The 20,012-nt window shown below is 40.2% G+C and overlaps 1 protein-coding gene across 1 annotated transcript in view; it reads right to left on the reverse strand.

Moving 5' to 3' along the window:
- LOC308190768 (uncharacterized protein) overlaps window positions 1-20,012 on the reverse strand; it is a 47,466-nt gene that overhangs the window by 14,214 nt on the left and 13,240 nt on the right. The window contains exon 2 of the mRNA XM_080582449.1: window positions 11,714-11,797. Within this exon, the coding sequence (XP_080438575.1) occupies window positions 11,714-11,797 (84 nt within the window). The remainder of the gene's footprint in view (window positions 1-11,713; window positions 11,798-20,012) is intronic.

Below are 20,012 nucleotides of genomic sequence, written 5' to 3' on the forward strand. Positions count from 1 at the left end.
TAACAGTATTTGGGAGTAGAGAACAACACTGAGTTAAAATAATATAGCAATGTTTGCTCTCTGCATGCAAAACCCAAGTATATCATTTACACTTATAAAGATTGATAGTATTGAAAATGCAAAACTTAAATTATTTCTTTTGGAGGCAAATTTTCAAAAGTTGGACCATAATTCCCATAGTAATTATATCTTTCATTAAAAAAAATATATATATATTAATTTAAGAAATGGTAGGGTGGCTCACACAACTGGAGTGGAGCAATGGATGGCTACAAACTCTTCAGAAGGCATAGAATGGGAAGCAGAGGCAGGGGGGGAAGTCCTGTATGTTAGGGAGTGTTTTGATTGTTTGGAGCTGAACAATGGCAATGACAGGGTTGAGTGTTTATAGGTAAGAATCACAGAGAAGACCAATGAGGCAGATGTCCTGGTGGAAGCCCAACCAAGATGAAGAGACAGACAAAATATTCTACAAGCAGCTGGGAGAAGTCTCCCAATTGCTTGCCCTTGTTCTTTTGGGGGGCTTCATCTTACTAGATGTCTGCTGGAAATACAACACAGCAGAGAGGAAACAGTCTAGGAGGTTTCTAGAGTGTGTGGAAGATAACTTCCTGACACAGCTGGTGAGTGAGCCAGCTAGGGACGGCTCCCCGCTGGATCTTTTTCTTGTTAACAGAGAAGGATTTGGGGGTGATGTGAAGGTTGGAGGCCATCTTAGGCACAGCGGTCACAAATTAACAGAGTTTGAAATTCTTGGAAAATTAAAGAGGGGTGTGAGAAAAACTGCTGCCCTGGACTTCTGGAGGGCAGACTTTGGCCTGTTAAGGAGAGTGGTTGGTGGAGTCCCTTGTGAGGCAGTCCTGTAGGTCAAAGATGAAAGATGAGCTGGAGCGGAAGATGACTGGCGTGGCTGAACAGACAGCTAGGGGTAGACCTCAGGAAGAAAAAGAGGGTTTTTGACCTTTGGAAAAGGGGCAGACCACTCAGGAGGACAACAAAAATGTTGTGGGGTGGGGTAGGACCAAAATTAGAAGGGCCAAAGCCCAACTGGAGCTCAATCTTCCTACTGCTATTAAAGACAATAAAAATGTTTTTATAAATACATAAACAAGAAAAGGAACACTAAGAAGAATCTCCATCCTTTATTGGATGTGGAGGGAAATATAGTGACAAGAGATGAGGAAAAGGCTGAGGAACTTAATCACAGAATCATAGAATATCCCGAGTTGGAAGGGACCCATAAGGATCATCTAGTCCAACTCTTGGCACCGCACAGGTCTGCCCAAAGTTTAGACCATGTGACTAAGTGCACTGTCCAATCGCTTCTTAAATTCAGACAGGCTTGGTGCAGTGACTACGTCCCTGGCGAGCCTGTTCCAGTGTGCAACCACCCTCTCGGTGAAGAACCTCTTCCTGATGTCCAGCCTAAACTTCCCTGCCTCAGCTTAACACCATTCCCACAGGTCCTATCACTGGTGTTTACGGAAAATAGGTCACCTGCCTCTCCACTCCCCTTCACGAGGAAGTTGTAGACTGCGATGAGGTCCCCCCTCAGCCTCCTCTTCTCCAGGCTGAACAGGCCCAGTGCCCTCAGCCGCTCCTCATACGTCTTCCCCTCTAGGCCCTTCACCATCTTCGTCGCCCTCCTCTGGACACTCTCCAACAGTTTAATGTCCTTCTTCTACTGTGGTGCCCAGGAACTGCACACAGTACTCCAGGTGAGGCCGGACCAGCACAGAGCAGAGCGGGACAATCCCTTCCCTCGACCGACTAGCGATGCCGTGCTTGATGCACCCCAGGATACGGTTGGCCCTCCTGGCTGCCAGGGCACACTGCTGGCTCATATTCAACTCGCTGTCAACCACAGCCCCCAGATCCCTCTCTGCGGGGCTGTTCTCCAGAGTCTCGTCGCCCAGTCTGTACGTATAGCCAGGGTTGCCCTGTCCCAGGTGCAGGACCCGGCACTCGTCTTTGTTAAACTTCATGTGGTTGGTTAATGCCTTCTTTGCCTCAGTCTCTAGCAGCAAGACCAGTTGTTCTCCATATACCCAGTTCCCTGAGCTGGCAGGTAGGGACAAGGAGCAGAATGAAGCCCTCATAATCCACAGGGAAATGGTTAGCAACCTGCAAAACCACACAGATGTAAGCAAGTATATGGCGCCAGATGGGATCCATCCAAGGGTACTGAGAGAAATGGCGGAAGTGATTGCCAAGCCACTTTCCATCATTTATCAGCAGTCCTGGCTATCAGGGGAGGCCCCAGTCAACTGGTGACTAGCAAATGTGATGCCCATCTACAAGAAGGGCCGGAAGGGGGATCCAGGAAACTACAGGCCTGTCAGTCTGACTTCGGTGCCAGGGAAGCTCATGGAGCAGATTATCTTGAGTGCCATCACGCAACACTTACAAGACAACAAGGTGATCAGGCCCAGTCAGCATGGGTTTATGAAAGGCAGGTCTTGCTTGACAAACCTGATCTCCTTGTAAGACATGATCATAATCACAGAATCATAGAATGGGTTGGGTTGGAAGGGACCTTAAAGATTATTCAATTCCAATCCCCCTGCCATAGGCAGGGATGCCACCAACTAGACCAGGTTGGCCAATGCCCCATCCAACCTGGCCTTGAACTCCTCCAGGGATGGGCCATCCAGAGCTTCTCTGGGCAACCTGTTTCCATGCATCAGTACCCTTAAAATGAAGACTTTCTTCCTAACATCTAATCTAAATCTATCTTCTTTCAGTTTAAGACTTGTCCCCCTTGTCCTAGAATTATCTACCCAAGTAAAGAGTCCCTCTCCATCCTTTTTATAAGACCTTTTTAAGTATTGAAGATGATTTGTTCAATGGACAAGTAATGTCTAGTATGCAATTTGTGAAGTGCTACTGGTAAAGGCTACATCAACCTCAGTCTTGTCAAAAATGCACAACCAAAAAACAAACTTCATTTTTGATGCAAGCCACCCCAGTTTATTACTCTTTTTAGTTGTAGAGAGGGGGGATCATAATGCAACACAAACCTTTTAAGAGTCAAGATTTACATGGGGAAAAATTACTTCATTAGCCAACTATGGCTTGTTTTAATAGCATCATTTAGTTCTAAGTAGACTGAGAAATGGAAAAAGAATTGTTTTTCATTTTTAACATTTCCCTCCCCCATTAATACTCCTCATCAATTGCAGTAATAAGTCTCAGTTGGACACACAGAGATTTCAAACCTTGGGGTCCTGAGGGGGAGGGCTGTTTTTTGCACCTTTTCCGTACACTACTTTCTCATACAAAACTAGCTTGGCAACCACATGTCAGGCTCTTGGCAAAGGTTCTGACCTCGCCATTTTAAGCACTGTTTTCTTAATATAATGTTGACATATGGCTATTGTGCTCCTAATCTTGTTATTTTGTGTCTGCTGTGTTGTTGCTATCTCATCTTCTGAATTTTCTTCAGGCAATTACTGTCAGAGGCATTTAATTTCTTCTGCTACATATTAACCAGTTGCCAACGTTCCTCTCTCTTCAGTGTGGAGGGGTTGGTTACGGGGCCAAAGAAATATTATTGCAACGTGTCCTATGTATATCTGCATACCTACAAGGCCATCTATAAATACTATAATCACCCACCGAAGAATAGTAGAGAAGCTTTGGAGGGAATAAAGCTGTTCTTTTGGCCTTCACATGTCATGAAGCCAGAGAAAACACGCTACGTTGCTTTCATCTCTAATATGTTGAATAGTTGCCTGTGGTTAATTGCACGACATCGTGGAAGGTGCCACAATCAGGCAGCAGGATTAAGCCAGTTGAAAGTGATGTGAGGAAACAGATGGAAATAACTCAGGTAACCACATAAAGCAAGTACAAAAGCACTAGCGATAAGTGGGCAAAACATCATGTTTAACCGTTTTATGCTGTGCTAAAAAACAAACGCCCCTGCAACAAACAACTGTACAAGCTAACACACATTGTTCACTACCATGTGTTGACAATATTTTGACCTTGAGCAAGCAAGACCAGAGGTGCATATGAGAAACTGAGAAATGCAATAGCTGGCAGGCACAGATTGAATGCAGGGATGGGGGAGAAGTTGTTCTTGTTAACTCTTGCTGATTCACAAAGCACTCCACATGCTATGACGGGGAGAAGCTGTCCTCCTGCAATACTGCCCTACCAACACCAAAGCTGTCTCCAGCCTGACCACCCTGTACTATTATTAAGTGTATGGCTTTGTTCAGTTCTTGACTCTTGCTCCAATGTCCCTTAGTCCTAAACTATGAAAAAGCATCCAACAGCATATGAGGAGGTCAGAAAGTATTTATTCTACCAGGTTTCACAGGGCTGACGCTGAATGGTCCTCTAATGAGCTTGTCTTTTTTCATTGCCTGTAAATAATTCACACCATAGGCACTTAGTCTGAATAGCATGAGCACCCACTCATGAACTTTTTGTTACTGTGCTTTGTCCACTTTCCCAGTGCACCATGAAACTTCATTTCTCTGCTTAGGAAATGGAGATGCCTAGACCTACCTCACAGAGCTGCAAGTATTCCAGCACGTTATCAGATGATTGTCTTTCCCTTTACAGGCATGACTGCTGGTCATAACGTTTGCTTTCATGGAACAAATTGCAGATCTCAAGAAAATCAGTATCTAAATTTGTTCCAGTAGCTCATTTTGAATGCAAGCTAAATTGATGTTTTCAGATTGTACCCCACAAATACTAAAATAAGCCCTTCTTGGAGGCTGGAAAATAAATCCTGAAAAATGCACCCTTGATTTCTCAGGCAAGCAAGAGTAGATATTTGAAGAAAAAGAACAAAAGACGCATGACCCATTCCCATACTTCACAGTTTGTCACATTTTGCACTGAAATTCAACAAGCCATTAAGTCATAGGATAGCATGTGTTATTTGCAAAAACTAAGTATAACCATTGGTTTTATTCACAAACACACATACTTTTATTGATTGATTTCTAAAGGAATTCTGTTGTATGAGTGCAGGTTACGTAGATGGCAGTTAGGCAGACATGATAGGGATATTGGTAATGCCATAAAAGCGGCAGTTATGCTTTACTTGAGCACTTAGATAAAATGGTATCTGTGGCAGCTAATCAGACAACTGGTTAGCAATTTAGAAACCAGTTTATTCATAAAATTAAATGTACCATTAAAAACAATGTGGCAATATGACTAAGCTGTGATCATATAGGTTGGAGCACATTGGACAAGAGACCCGTTTGCGAAGTCCATGAGAACTCGGCTACGCTGCAATATTCTGTCAGCAGTCATCATTATCTTGCACAGATACCTAGCAGACAAAATAACAATCTGAACTAAAGAGAACCTGTTAAAATTCACAGTTCAGTGCAATGCTGATTACAGCAACAGCCCCCTTTTCTTCTCCCTGTCACTCCCACCCTTTTGTTCTCCTCCACTTCGTTTTCCTCTCTTTCCCTCTCTGTGGAACGGTAAAACGGTGTGGGTAACATGTGGTCTATTGGTCTTATTAGCATTCACTTACAGCAAGCCACGTAGCTGCACTCTTCCTGAACTCGAGCTGCTCAGTGTCCCCACTGCCAGGGCACACGTTTTCCTCCTCCACCAGACAACACCTGCAAAGAGGATCAGGATCTCTTGCTCTGCTGCCGACTGCCTTCTCCTCCTCTGACCCAGGAAAGCAGAGCTGCCCCCTGCCTCCTTCATGTATTCGAATGTCTCGTTTAAATCACATTGCAAGCTTGCATTCTAGCCAATCCTTTTATCCTCTGAAACCAAGTTTGAATGTACAAAGATATTACAATATTTACCATAAACATTAGTCTCTCCCATGACAGTAATTTTTATCTCCTAGTTGAAATACTTCTTATTTTCCTTGGCACAGCGAGCTATTTTAAGGAATAGTTGAATGTGATTGTGTTGGAAGACACACACAGAATTGTTCAAACAGTTTTTTTTTTTCCAGGACAGCAAAATATTCAACTTCCTCAGTAAGTTTAAAATTTAATTAACTGATAGGTAACTGACACTGTTAAAATTTAACTTTCCCCCCAGATTACATATACAAGAGATTACAAGGAGAATTCATGAAAAGATAACTAAAAACTACATATATGCGATGTCTGGATGTCCTTGTGTGAGGCCTAACGCAAGATACATAAATGCATATCCATCAGAAACATCCTTCTGAGCCCTGTGTTTCTACTGATGCTTGGAGAAGAGATCCCATTTCTATGGGACTTTATAACACTCTTTAACCCTCAGCCAACCACCTTTTGCTTACCATTTTTACTTCAAAAGTGTAAATAATAATAATAATAATAAATCTTGATTATCTTAAAATAGGAAGGTATGGAGGAAAAAAGCAAATGTTTTTCAGACAACAGATCAGTTACTGAACGGATTCCTTGATGCCATCCACCAAAGCTGGTTCACAAAATCTCTGGCTCATTGGTCAGGGAAATAGGAAGTCTGTACAATGCCTGATCTATTATTCTGAGCTGCTAAATTTTTCTTTCTACCTTTCCAGACCTAAATCCATGAAGCACACTGATGGATCTTGGCTAGAACAGTAAGAGTGTGATTAAAAGTGGAAGCCACCTGTGAGACAAGAGAGACATAAAAGCAACAGTCAGACCAAGCTTTGGAGTTTGGGTGGATTTCTCCTTCATCACGCCACAGAACGAGAACTCAGGCATCTGCTTTAGTACAAAAGAAACTTTAAGAAAGACAAATAAAATAAAATAAAATAAAATAAAATAAATACAATACAATACAATACAATACAATACAATACAATAATAAAGGAAAAAAGTGCAACTTATAGGTTTCCTTTTGCTTCCTTCTGCTTTCCTGCCTCCCCTCAGTCCCAACAGAGAGATAATAAATGGAAAGACTTGCTGCTGTCAGTGAATTAGGGTCTGGCCTCAATCAGCGTCTAGAATCCAATTTGAAATCACCATGCCATTTTCCAGGTAATAGATATAAAAGTTTTTGTAGGAGACAAAGCACCTGAAGTTGGATCACATCATCAGTTTTGTACTGATGAGACACTGGATGGGTTTTCTATTACATATCCAAAGAGCGAACATCTGTCTTACCAGAAAGCTTATTCAGGCTCAGCCAAAAGCTTTCGTATTCAGGGATACATGTCATAATTTGAGACTAGTGAACTGGAGATATTCTGGGAGAAGAAACATGCCAGCAGGGAATATTTTATCACAGCTGAGATTAGTCTAACGTGGAAGGGATACTCAGAGAGAAAAAAAAAGAAAAAGAAAAAGAAAAAACAAAAGAGCCGTGGGGTTTTCTATTCTGCTTTAATTCTGAGGGGGAGACGGGGTTGTTTTTGTTTTTGGTTTTTGTTTTTTTTTTTTTCCCTGTAATTCTGGTATGCTAAATACTAATAAATACTAATAACAGGTGATATAGCCACTTTCAAAAAATATATAATTATCTAACAGTAAACATAATAATCATAAATTGGCTTTTTTTTTTTTTATGAGGTAACAGGAAAATCTTCCCAAAATAAGCCAGATTTGCCTGAGACTTAGCAAGCACCCAGAAAGCATCTATATAAATAACCAGCAAAAAAACAGACTTTAAGAAATGTACAAAGTAGGAAGTACAGGGGGAAAAGCAGGCTTCTAAATTCCATGGTCTGACTTGATTCGTGGAGGCTGTATAGTGACCAAGCTCTCACTTATGCACCTTGCTGGGGCACCTGAGTCTGGATGGGATAAGTATCGCCCAACATGACCATAAAATAGCACCCTCCTGGAATCACAGTGCAATCACAAATTCATCGGCCAGCTGTAAGTCATCTAGCTGTCACGGAATTTAATTTCCCAAGACTTTCAGAAGACACTCCACTTTGGATGTTTAGATACCCAGGTATAAAATGTCAGGATCCAACCTGGAAAGTTCTTCACGGGAACGGTACTGTCAATCTTACTGTAACTGTTTGCATGAATAAACCTTTTGCAGACTCATGACTTTATTTTGTAAGAATCTTTTATAAAAATGACATCCTAAAGCCCTTAATGGAATTAAATAACACTGTCCACTGTCTTGTGTCTGATATAAATTGCAGAAAACAGCATCATAAAGACATTGTGCAGTGAATAAATTAAACCATTCAGTCATAAGGCCAATGACCGAGGGAGAGAGGAATTAAGAGACATAGGTAAAGGAGAAAAGATATGTTTCAAGATGAGATTTGAAAAGAGGTAGAGTCGATGAGGCAGAGAGATACATTCCTGCAATGGGACTACATACCAAGAAAAACTTTCAGCTGTTCTGATACCCAGACAAACCAACCATGGACAAGTTTGACTAGACACATGGTACATGGAGGCTGTCACACATCTTCCTACACAAATAGCAATTCTCACACCTCACAAATTAATTACAGAGAGAAGTCTAGTGCTTGACTGGTCTATAACTTGTTATGTCTCTAGTTTTTCAGTTCACTGCCCTATAAAAGGCACTTATGCTAGCACAAATCCAGCAAGACAGTATGGGAATAGATTCAACCCATAAACCAGAGACATACCTGGTATTTCTTGAAAGTAAGAGGAATATTTGTGAGAGATTCTCCAAAACCTCTTACTGTTATTTACAGAACTTAAGTCACTATATTTTGGACTGGAGATCCAACATGCTAAAGAGGTGGACAGGATTACTGCAGTCACAGTAGTATAGTTGTGGCAGAAACCCCAGTCAGGTAGCACTGGGTTTGGTTTTCACTTGAGCTAAAACTTAAGGGTCATACCCACATTTATATTTTGTTATCCTGTGCCACTAATTTCAATGGAACTTACATACCTAAGTACCTCTGTAAACACAAGTCTTATGCATGCTCTTCAGCAACTCAGTTAACGAGTGTGTGCCTTAAATCCTTCCATGTAAAGAAGGAATATTAGTGGTTGGCAACAATAAATGAAGCTAGTTAAGGGCTCCTGTAATAATACATAGAGCTAGAGCCACAATATCTGCCTGACACTTTCTGTGTTATGATGTCAGTGAAGAAACAAATAACCAAATGCCACAATTAGAGAGATCTGTCAGAGTTCTAGGACTTGCTGCCACTACAGGCAGAGCTAGGCACTGTCTGACCCAGAAGAGATTTTAACTGTCCCTTCAATGAACTTGCTTATACATCAGTACCACCAGAGCTGACGGAGCAAAGCTGGAGCACGTAAGCCCACAGGATGGCAAGGACATACAAGTCCTTTCATCAGATGCACAGACACTTGATCTACAGCTTTGCATGAAGACCCTCTTCCCATGATCAAACTTGCCCTTTTCTTCCTAAGGGGAGTAGAATTGGTTGTACAAAGAGAAAACGCTCCTCACAGGACTTGTATTCCAGGCCCTTCACCAGCTTTGTGGCCCTTCTCTGGACACGTTCCAGGGCCTTGATGTCCTTCTTGTAGTGAGGGGCCCAAAACTGAAGACAGTACTCAAGGTGCGGCCTCACCAGAGCAGAGTACAGGGAGTACACCTCCCTGGTCCTGCTGGCCACACTATTATACCTGATACCTTGATACCTCGATACCTCCTACACCTTGACCTGTCCTGTCAGTGCCTTCTTTCCAAGATAACATTTTTTTCCAAAGGTTGTATTCCATTATTCTGATTTTTCCAATAAGCTGTTTTTGTTTTTGTTTGTTTTTTTTTGTCTGTCCCCCTCAACCCCCCAAGTATTGCATGTATCCACACACACACACACACACACACACACTGAGTTCATCTGAAAAAATGTTTAAGGAAAGTACAAGATATAACTCTTGTTATTGGCAGACCTGCTTGTCCCCATTCTCAGTGCTCTCCAAACCCCAAGTCAACCCTCAGCCTTTGAGGACCTCAGAGCCACAGACATCTCCCCTGGGAGAGGAGATATTCCCACTGCCTCCCTTCCTAGGGGGAGAGAGAAAAGGAGACTGTGTGGGGAACAAAACAGCATGCTCCACATCTGCAACCAGGACTGCAGTAAACCATGTACATACCTTCTCAGTCTACAGGGACACCTACCCACCTTTCTCTGACCCTCTCACTTTGGACAAGCTGCAGCAGCATCTCCCCCATCAGATTTGTTCTGTGCCACAAGACCTACTAGGGATCAGCAGCCACCACTTCTTTAAATCTGGATGAATGAAGTCACCTCATATTAAAATTCACTATCAGAATTTCAGCTGCTATGCAGCTCTGGCAGGAACAAATATTTCAATTCCACAGCCCTGTTACCATTTCATTATCCTACATAAAGGGCTTTCAGCTCTCACAATTCTTATGTACGGTAAAATCAGTGAATACGTAATTCTTTTTCCTTGGGCTCCCCTGTCCCTTTGTTGGCTGTTCTGCCACTAAGTCAGCTATTTTAAAATTTAAACTAATCCCTTCAATGTGCCTACTATCACTTAGAACTGAAGTTTTTTTATTTTGTTTTTTTGTTTTGGAGAAACCATGCCCTCATCCTCTCTCTTTCCCTTTAAAGTTAGTGCACTGCAAACAGTCATTCAGTATATGCCTTACTTAAACTGGGAAAACCCTCAAAACAGACACATTGCTAACTCACTTCTAAACAATCACACTAACTTTTCAATGCTCTATAAAGACAACTGCTGATAACATCAATATTTCTGGGCTGGGAAATCAGATGCTCTATCTTGCTACGGAAGAAATGACAGAAAAACTAGTAGCATTTTCACTGTCTGAAGACCATATGAAAATAAAACCTTACAGGTATATCTGTAGAATAAGAATGACATTTTAGGCTCTTGGCTTTGGCAAAGATTTTCTACATTTCCCAAGACAAGTCACACTTGTCAGTATTTTCAATGGTGAAATCTTATTTTACACCTCTAGATCAAGGAACAGAAGCGATCCACCACTACTTTTGAAATCTTGGGTATTAACAACATTTTTGCTTTGTTTTCCCCTCTCCAAAGGGGAAAAAAAAAAGCACACAAACAAACAAACAACCCAAAAACTGCACCTGCTCAACATACCAGGGCATTATGAAGCTGAAATCAAAGCTTAAATATAATGAGTCTCTTGGAAGAAGATGCCTCAGAGGAAAGACTATTTGGCAAATTCCTCCTTGGAAAGGGAAGGAATATGTGTAATGTCTTTCTGAGCTTGACTGTTGAAGAGAAAGCCCAAAGACTGTATGGCACACAGGAAGGTTATACATTTGCAAAACAGACACATCCTTAATATGCACTTTAAGTCACATGGCTACTCACTAATTCTTCATTAGCCTGCTGATTCCTACGCATGGAGGGACAAAAAAGGCTACAGATTTTCCCATGTAGCCTGGAACCATGAGGTCAGCTTAACTGAATGAATTTATCAATAGAGTTAGAGTTCCAATTTAACTAATATGTTTTACCTAATAAGGCAGTTCCTGCTATAATTGCTGTTGTAGGGATAGGAGGTTAATCTTTTAAGTGATGGCACTGAACACACCTGCTGAGAGATGATCTGGAGCGCTCCAATAAAACATTCATGGCTTCATGCCTCCTCTGTTGCACTTAAATCTATGTTAACAGTTTCAAAAAGCTAAAAAGCCAGGCCTATGCTCTGCAGTGATCAATAGCACCACGGTTAGATATCAGAGTATGCAGCTCAGTGGGATAAATGTTCAGTCTTTGGTACATTTACTAGTGGGTGGAAATGACAGATGGAATTTAAGTCTTTTGTTCAAAGGCTTTGTACTCACCCTTCTTTTCTGTAAAGAACTTCCCTGTGATATTTTGCTTTCTTTCCAAAGACCTGAAGCTCCAATCATTTTGCTCTGTTCCTCCTGGAAAAAAATAAAGAAAATACTTACTTCTTAAAGATAGGTCATCAACAAAAAGATTAGGTCAACAGAAACAAGACTCAACATGTCTTGACAGCATACTTTTAAATTTGAAAGTGTACAATTGAATCAAATACAATTTGAAAGTGTTCAATTAGAGTGTGTGATAAATGATCAGGAATAGGAAACCCCCTTTTCCACATTACACTATGATTGGTTTGCAGATATACCCACATTTCCAATGGTTATTTTTTAGTCCTAGATTCAATATGGCAGTTACCTACAACAACAACAAGAAACATTACATTAAATGTAACTCTTAGGGGTTGTGAAGTATAAAAACTAGCAAATTAGCAAAGTGAAATATGAGATTGAAGAGAGCAGGTTCTCCTGTTCTCCTGGAACATTCAACTGCACCTACCTCCTCAGTCTGGAATTTTCTTCAATTACCTATTTTGGGAAAAAGTATATTGTGCAGCTCAAAGCATAATACACTCTGGAAGTATTTCCTCTAACCAGAGTTTGGACCTTCCCTGCACCCCAATTATTCACATGCAGTTCTCAATGAAGGCTATGTGCCTGTAACTCAGTGCAGAATTCAGCTTCAAAGGTTTGAAGAGCATGTAGATTTATTGAAGTCTTCCTGCCTAGTGCAATAAGTACTCTTCTAGTTCTGGAATCTGTAAGTGCAGTTACATCCATGTTTGTAACATTCCCCTTCTTGCCTTTGTACATTTGATGTGGTACAGAAATACTAGTACAAGTAATTCTGGGAGCAGTAATGTTTTGATTAGAAATTCAAAGCTCGTACAGTCAAAGACTCATACAGTCTTTAATGAAGACATAGAGACAACTAGTGTCTTTCATGACCAATATTTATAATCAGTGTTCACTGAAACTCTTGAATTAATTTTATTCTTGGAGAATAAGCTGACCGAGGATGTCACAGGAAAAAATACTTATTGTGATAATATACTTATGAAGAAATTTCATGCCAATCTCAATATGTTTTATTTTCCAATAATACATTTTTTATAAATGAACTGTGCTTTTTTGTTGGTTGGTTGGGTTGGATTGGGTTTTTTTTTTGGAAGATGGTTTTACTTGACAGCATGCATATACAGTAGATGCTTGTAGAGGCAGCACAAGTGTGAGTAATTTGGGGGCAATTCTGCAATTTGCAAACTGTACTGCTGTCTGCTAACCAGCATTCAGATCTGAAGAGTCCTTTGAGCTATTTAGGTATGTCATGAATTACTGTGTGGGACCTTCCATCCAAACAGCGCAAAGATTTTCTCTGTTAAGCCCATGAGCTTTGCTGAGGAGTAACCACACAATTCTTGTATTTACTGAGGAGAGTCTGAGGAGAGGGGAGAGAGAAGGAATCAAGTACGGCATACCCACTCTTTCCCTATGAACATAATGCTGGCAAGAGTATATGGGATAATTCAAGGATTTAGAAAAAAAAAAAGGACTAGAAATAATGGATACGGATGGCAGAACTTAACAGGATGACTCAGCCATGTAATAAATGTTGCATTGCAGTTGGGTAGGTTATATTAACTAGTTAAACCATAGTACTAAACTCCATGGTACACAGGCTTTTTTAATCTGTTGATGAAACAGGATCAGGGATAGCCCTACTCTCAGTACAGCACCCCTTCCCATACAATCTTTTCCTCACTGTGAGGGGGGAAATGTTTCATTCCGTGAATAATGCCAGAAACCTATAATGTCATTACTTCTTAAATCTGAGCTTCTTGTAGTTTTGTCTAAAAGAAAAGGGATCTTTGTCTTTATCATTTCTGCAGCCTGGGTTCCTTGCTCTCAAAGTTAGATAGAAATTCGGGTAACGTTAGACATGGAAAAGAGACCATCAACAGTGAACTCTCCTTGAATCGTTGTTATTTTTTTTTCAGATTTTTCAGATTATTCTCGGAATGAATTCCATTTCTATGTCTTTCACCACTTCTCTGTGATTATGAAATTTCTTTACAACCCCTGACATTTTTTGGTGCAGTCTCAGTCTTTGTACCTCTTGGTACCTGCAATCCCAGCAAATACCAGCTCATTCACAGGGAATCAGTAGACTGCCACCAATGGGATTTTGGCAGAGAGCTCAGAAAAAGGTAGCAAATGCAACATCTGAAGGTTATAGTCCATCTGAAGGTTATATAACAATATAGTTATTATTATATACTAGTTATATTTCCTGTGGCAAGCACAAATGCAGTCCTGGAGAATAATTTCCATGGAAGCTGGAACAAATCCCTCTTGCAAGGCCTTTTTTAAGCCACATTCAGAATAGTTTGCTGTTATGCTGTTCCTGAATACAAATAGTCAGGTACAGTAGTGGAAAACAAGGTTCATCTAGAGAACAAAGATTTCAACAGTGTAATATGGTTTTTGTACTATAGCATAAGGAATATTAATTAAGAAAGAAGTATTATTTCAAACCTTAAAAGGAAGCCCTTTCCTCTCATCAAGACATTTTACTGTTGACAAAATGGAACTTGAAAATCCTTGAAAAATCCTACTGAAAAAAAGGCACCCAAGGGTTACAATAATTTGGAAACTGCAGCATAAGTAGAGCCATACTGAATATGAAGATGAGACACATTTAGTTGAAACCTCAGAAAGGGATTTTCTCAAAGGGGGATGAAACATAATGTTTGCTATATGCAAAATATAAAGATTGCCTTACCATCCTTTTAGATACAGCATATGAACATATCTGCTAAAAGTCAAAAGTGAAAGACTCCAGGAAGCTGCCAGACCTAGGGAAAATGAATATTCTGCAAATATATTTATTTTACATGTAAAGCAAAGCAAAGAAAAATATTGCTAAATATTTACTCATCACCCAGTAGCTTATTAATCTTTGTCACAGCAAATACAGCTGACTCTATGGAGTGTGGGCAGAGATGGTCCTTACCAATAAAATTCCATGACTGAGACTCATAGGTAAGCAAAAGCCCTGACAGGAGCAGTGACTCAGCTGCATGAATAGCAGCTGCACAGGCAAACCTGGCTGCATGGATCCAAAATTGTTGCATTCTCTTGCCTTTTTTTTTTTCCCTGTGATTTTCTTCATCTGGCCCCCAGAGTTGCCTTGCACTAGCAAACATCCCATAATTATTACTCACACAACACCAACAGAGGGATGGCATTTGAAAAGTAGGATGGACTATATTCTGACCACCTACTATCGGCACTTAAATTTAAGCATTGCAGCACCTGGAAAATAAATGCCTGGTCCCAGACTATTGATTCAGACTGCCTATGTAGGAGCAAAGGCTCCCTAGCTACTTCATAGGGAATGTGATTCACATTTTCAAATGGCTTTTTCTCCCCTTGGTCCTGTAGGCTTCCTGAATATAGAGCTGGTAGGAAATAATGGTTCCTAGCAGGTCTGCACAGGAGTTTGGTTCAAAATAACATGTGCCCAGACAGCAGTCCAAGTATTCTTCTAATGGATGTAGCGGCAGCAGTGATGAGCTCCCTTTGCATGGCAACGTGGTGGCAGGTTCCCAAACCCAGGAATAGGAGACCTAAAATCCAAACTCTACTTCAGACTGAGGGGAATGGACCCCAAAGCTTCCATTTCCCTAGGGAGTACCCCACTGTGCAGGTTACACACAGGGAGGGGATGTTCCTTGTCTTTGTCGAAACTGTGCCCCCTTGCCTTACTGCCTGCAAGATTCATAGCACCAATGAACAAACAAGGAACCTGCTGGTGCAGTCCAGAATAAGGGGAAGGGTTCTCATTCATGGTTTCTATCACCAAGATGTCCCCAACAATTCAAAGGGAAAACATGAAGCTCACTGGAGCAGCACCAGATTACCTTGAAAAAGTTCACTCCTCATCAGTGGTATAGATAAAGCTCTTTGATTAGCTCTGGTCCAAAAAATTCAAACAAACAACAAAATTAAGCTACACACACTGAAAACACCACAAACTAGTTAACAGACAGTAAAATGTGCTAAGAGTCCTGGTGGACACTTGCACTGGCTGTTTTCCTTGGGGATACACTGGCCTTCAAGTATAAGTTATTTAGGGAACATCAATGGGTCTATATTATGCAGGAAGGCAGACTAGATGGTCAGAGCGGTCCCTACTACTCTTAAGCAACTGATCTCTTATGTGATGCCAGAAGGTTGGTTGATCATAGCCAAAGAAGGCAATTTTCTTGCTGATAAATGAAAAAGTAAACTAATTTTTACTCCAAGGTGATGGAGGAATCCCTCCACTTCCCAGGGGGTCTCTTTCTGTCCACGCACTGACCAGCTGAACAAGGGACTGTTGCACCAAGTGCATAGGAGGGCACGTGCTGGTGCGAGGACCTACATTTTTTTTCCATCTTTCCAGCAAAATGTTGGATTGAAAAGGTCAATTCTGGCCTCTGAAGACACTGATAGATTTAGATGGGGTCTTGGCTTGTAAAGGAGTACAGAATCCTCCATGCTATGCAGCTAAAAAAATTATGGAAGTTGGGGAGACCAAAAAAAAAAAAAAAGGCTGACCTTTATGGTGCAGGATCATGAGCTGGGAGAAGTACATCTTTGAACTGCACACAGCAGTGGCAGAGCCTTGGACCGATCTTAGCCACTTCACTTTGGTCTGCATTTGCCCCAATAATTTAGTTCTTCAGGTCAAGATCAGACACTGGTAGCCAATTTCCAGAAACTTTTACTACAAGAATTGTGCAGATATTGAGTAACTTAAACCATATCTCAAAGATGTTTAGATGTAGAGTTTAGAGATATGGTTTAGTGGTTTAGTGGAGGACTTGTTAGTGTTAGGTCAGAGGTTGGACTAGGTGATCTTGGAGGTCTCTTCCAACCTAGATGATTCTGTGATTCTGTGATTCTGTAACTTGTTTCCAAATCCCTGAATGGCACCCAGGGCAATGTCCTTCTTATCTCCAGTTCACCAGGCAGGGAAATAAAATGTGAGAGGACATGTCCAAGGGACAAAAATGAAATAAGCAACAGAGAAGGGCTTGAAAGTGGAACAACCCAGCTCCATATGTCATAGTCCTACTCTGAAATCTCACTGCCTCTCAGAATTCACTTTTCCATTTCCAAAATGAACATATCTTAAATTTTTGAAAATTTACATCACCATTTAAATAACTAGCTTTCCTCTCTGTACCAGGATATTGTGAAGAAAGTGAGTAAGTGTGGTCAGAGTCTGCCCTTTTTTTGAGTCAGGAATGGCTGTAAGTCAAGAGTGCAGAGGGAAGCAAAACCACAAAACGAGTTATGGTCATCTACAAGGAATGAAAATAAGTATATTACACTATCTCCCATTACATACCTAATGATACCACTGCCAAGAGGCATTTCTCTACAGGAAATGCAGAGGTAAAGTTTTTGCTAATGTGGTTGTAGAAATAATACATTACTTTTTTTTTTTAATTTCTCATTGGTTCAGTTTAGGTACATAACAGAGAAATAGTGTATATATTTCTAAAGGACTCATACAGAGACAGTACTCGGAAATAGGAAATAATTGGAAGAGGAGACACAGAGCCTTTTTTTTTTTTTTTTTTGTATTTGAGGCTTCTTCCCAGTCAATGAACCTCTGTGAAAGATTAATGTAGTTTGAACTTTTATTGTGGAATATCATTCGTGCACTGTCACACTTAGCACAAATGGTGCTTCAGTCACAGTTCGGTAACATTCCAGCATATTATTTCCAAGGCATTTGAGAGTTTAGAGAATTATTGAAGGGCATGCTGTACTCATTTGGTAATAAGGCAGAGTGCAGTTGCAGTCTCCATATGATTTCAACAAATGGAATCAATGTTAATTTCATTGAACGTATCAAAATAGTTGTGATAATAACCCCAGTGAAATATTCCACTAGAGAAAATGGATAAGATATAGTATTCTAGGGTTTTATATTTTCTCCATAAAGGTTTGTAGAAGAAACACAGAAATAGGTGGGAAAAGGTACTTTAAAATAAAATCTTAATTATTTTTTGAAAGATATGTTCATTTTCAAATCAGAAATGCTGTCTTTATACTTTGATCTTAAGAACATTGTGCAGAAGAAGAAATTGAAAAATTAATTGAGATTCACATCCTATTTTCACCAGGTTTAAGGCAGTGTAGATATTTTAATTTGGCGTTACTGTTTGTACAAATACATGTTACACTGATTCTGAAAGTAAACGCTTCCCAAAGCTATGATTTGTTAGCATTGTCTTCACATGTTATAGCCAATCAGTCAATAATTAGTCAAATAATTAAAAATATAATTATCTAACCATGTTGCCTTTTATTTAAATTAAGGACTCATTCATAATCTGATTCTTCTTTCTGATTATCTGTGGTTTTGCTGTTATAGTTTAAGTGAATAAACCTTAGTTGCTTTTTCTCTCCCTTTGAATTAAAACAGGATCCTGTTAATAAATGGTCAAGTGCTTATTAATATGCTAGCACCAGCAAAGAAACAAATATCCAACTAAATACTTACTCAGCTCCCACCAGATGCAAATATATCTGCAAGAACCATCACTGATGTGTTGGAGACCTCTAGAGCTGTAGCTCTTCTCATGAAAGTACACTTGCTGATATTACCAGTTATTAAGGCTACTATTCAGGTATTCAGTATCAGCCTTAAATTAAAATAGATTAAAAATAATAATAATAATAATAATAATAATAATAATAATAATAATAATAATAATAATAATAAATGGAGGTTCCTTGCAGAATTGTCAAAATATCTCCTACATTCAATAGTAAAGTGTATAACATCCATACAACCACCATGTTTTCAGTATCTTTAGACACAGAAATACCACCTTTAGTAGGGTCTTAATGCCACCCAGGGGACACAGGACCACTGCCAGAGGAAGTGAAAGTGAAAGCAAAAGAGAAAGGTGTCAACAATGTGTATTGGTACCCAGAAAAGTGACTTCTTCTGTGTAAGACAAAACATCACAGCCACAAGACAACCAAAAACAGAAATTCTAAATGGTTTGAACCACACAACTGGCTCCTGACTATCTATACCAAGGCCATGGGATTACCAGTTTGTAAAGTCTACATGGAGGGATTGACAGGTTGCAAAATACCTGTGGAGAAAGGCACATAATTCACTTCACCCCTCTGAGCTAAATCTATGTTATTAATTTAAAAATAGGAACATATTACATCAATACTGTCCAATGTTGACATTCACACTCTTACCTTTTGTAGCTTAAGGAAACTCTCATATTTTGAGAAGTTCTTTCATCCAGGCACAAAGTTAGCAAAAGGAGTAATAATTCTCCGTTATCACCAGTGATAGGACCCGCGGGAACGGTTTTAAGCTGAGGCAGGGGAAATTTAGGCTGGAATCAGGAAGAGGTTCTTCACCGAGAGTGTGGTCGCACACTGGAACAGGTTCCCCAGTGAAGTAGTCACTGCACCAAGCCTGCCTGAATTTAAGAAGCGATTGGACTGTGCACTTAGTCACATGGTCTAAACTTTTGGGTAGACCTGTGTGGTGCCAGGAGTTGGACTTGATGATCCTTATGAGTCCATTCCAACTCGGGATATTCTATGATTCTATAATTGTATGTTGCCATCCCTTGCTCCATTTCAGCCACCTCCTTCACATGCATATCTTAGCATTGAGCTCCTGGATGGCTGTGAAGAGACTCTACCTCTCTGCAATGTCATGAAATTATATCTGGTCACACAACCAAACCAAACACAGGCCTGTTCATTGTTGTACAAATCTCGAAGGAGAAAGGGACCTTCTAAAGAATGTCAACTATAGATGGAAATGGAAACTAAAGGCAGAAGAACATTTACAGTTTGAACAAAACTCATGCCAATCATGTCATCTCTTTACAAAGTACAAAATACTACAATTGTACCAGGTGCAAGTTATTGCTGTTAAAAAATCACAAAAGACACATTTCAATTTTATCCCTTAAGGCTGCACAAAATCACCGCTATAGTCCTAACTAGCTCAAATTAAATTGCAGGAACAAATGCACCCTAACATTGGAGGGTTAGGTACTGAAGATATTAGCCTTTCAGACCACCTAGGTGAGCAGGTTTCTTGCCTGTACAAGAGCTGAGTAAAGAGATGAAGACTTAACAATGGTGATGAAGACAAACGTGATTCCAGTCATGCGTAATTTGAAACTTCCAGACTAAATGCATCCCATACTTTATCTGAAACATTCATTTTGTTGTACGGATGCTTTTCAAA

The sequence above is a fragment of the Anser brachyrhynchus genome (assembly GCF_964034855.1).
Source record: "Anser brachyrhynchus genome assembly, chromosome: 2".
Taxonomy (NCBI): Eukaryota; Metazoa; Chordata; class Aves; order Anseriformes; family Anatidae; genus Anser; species Anser brachyrhynchus.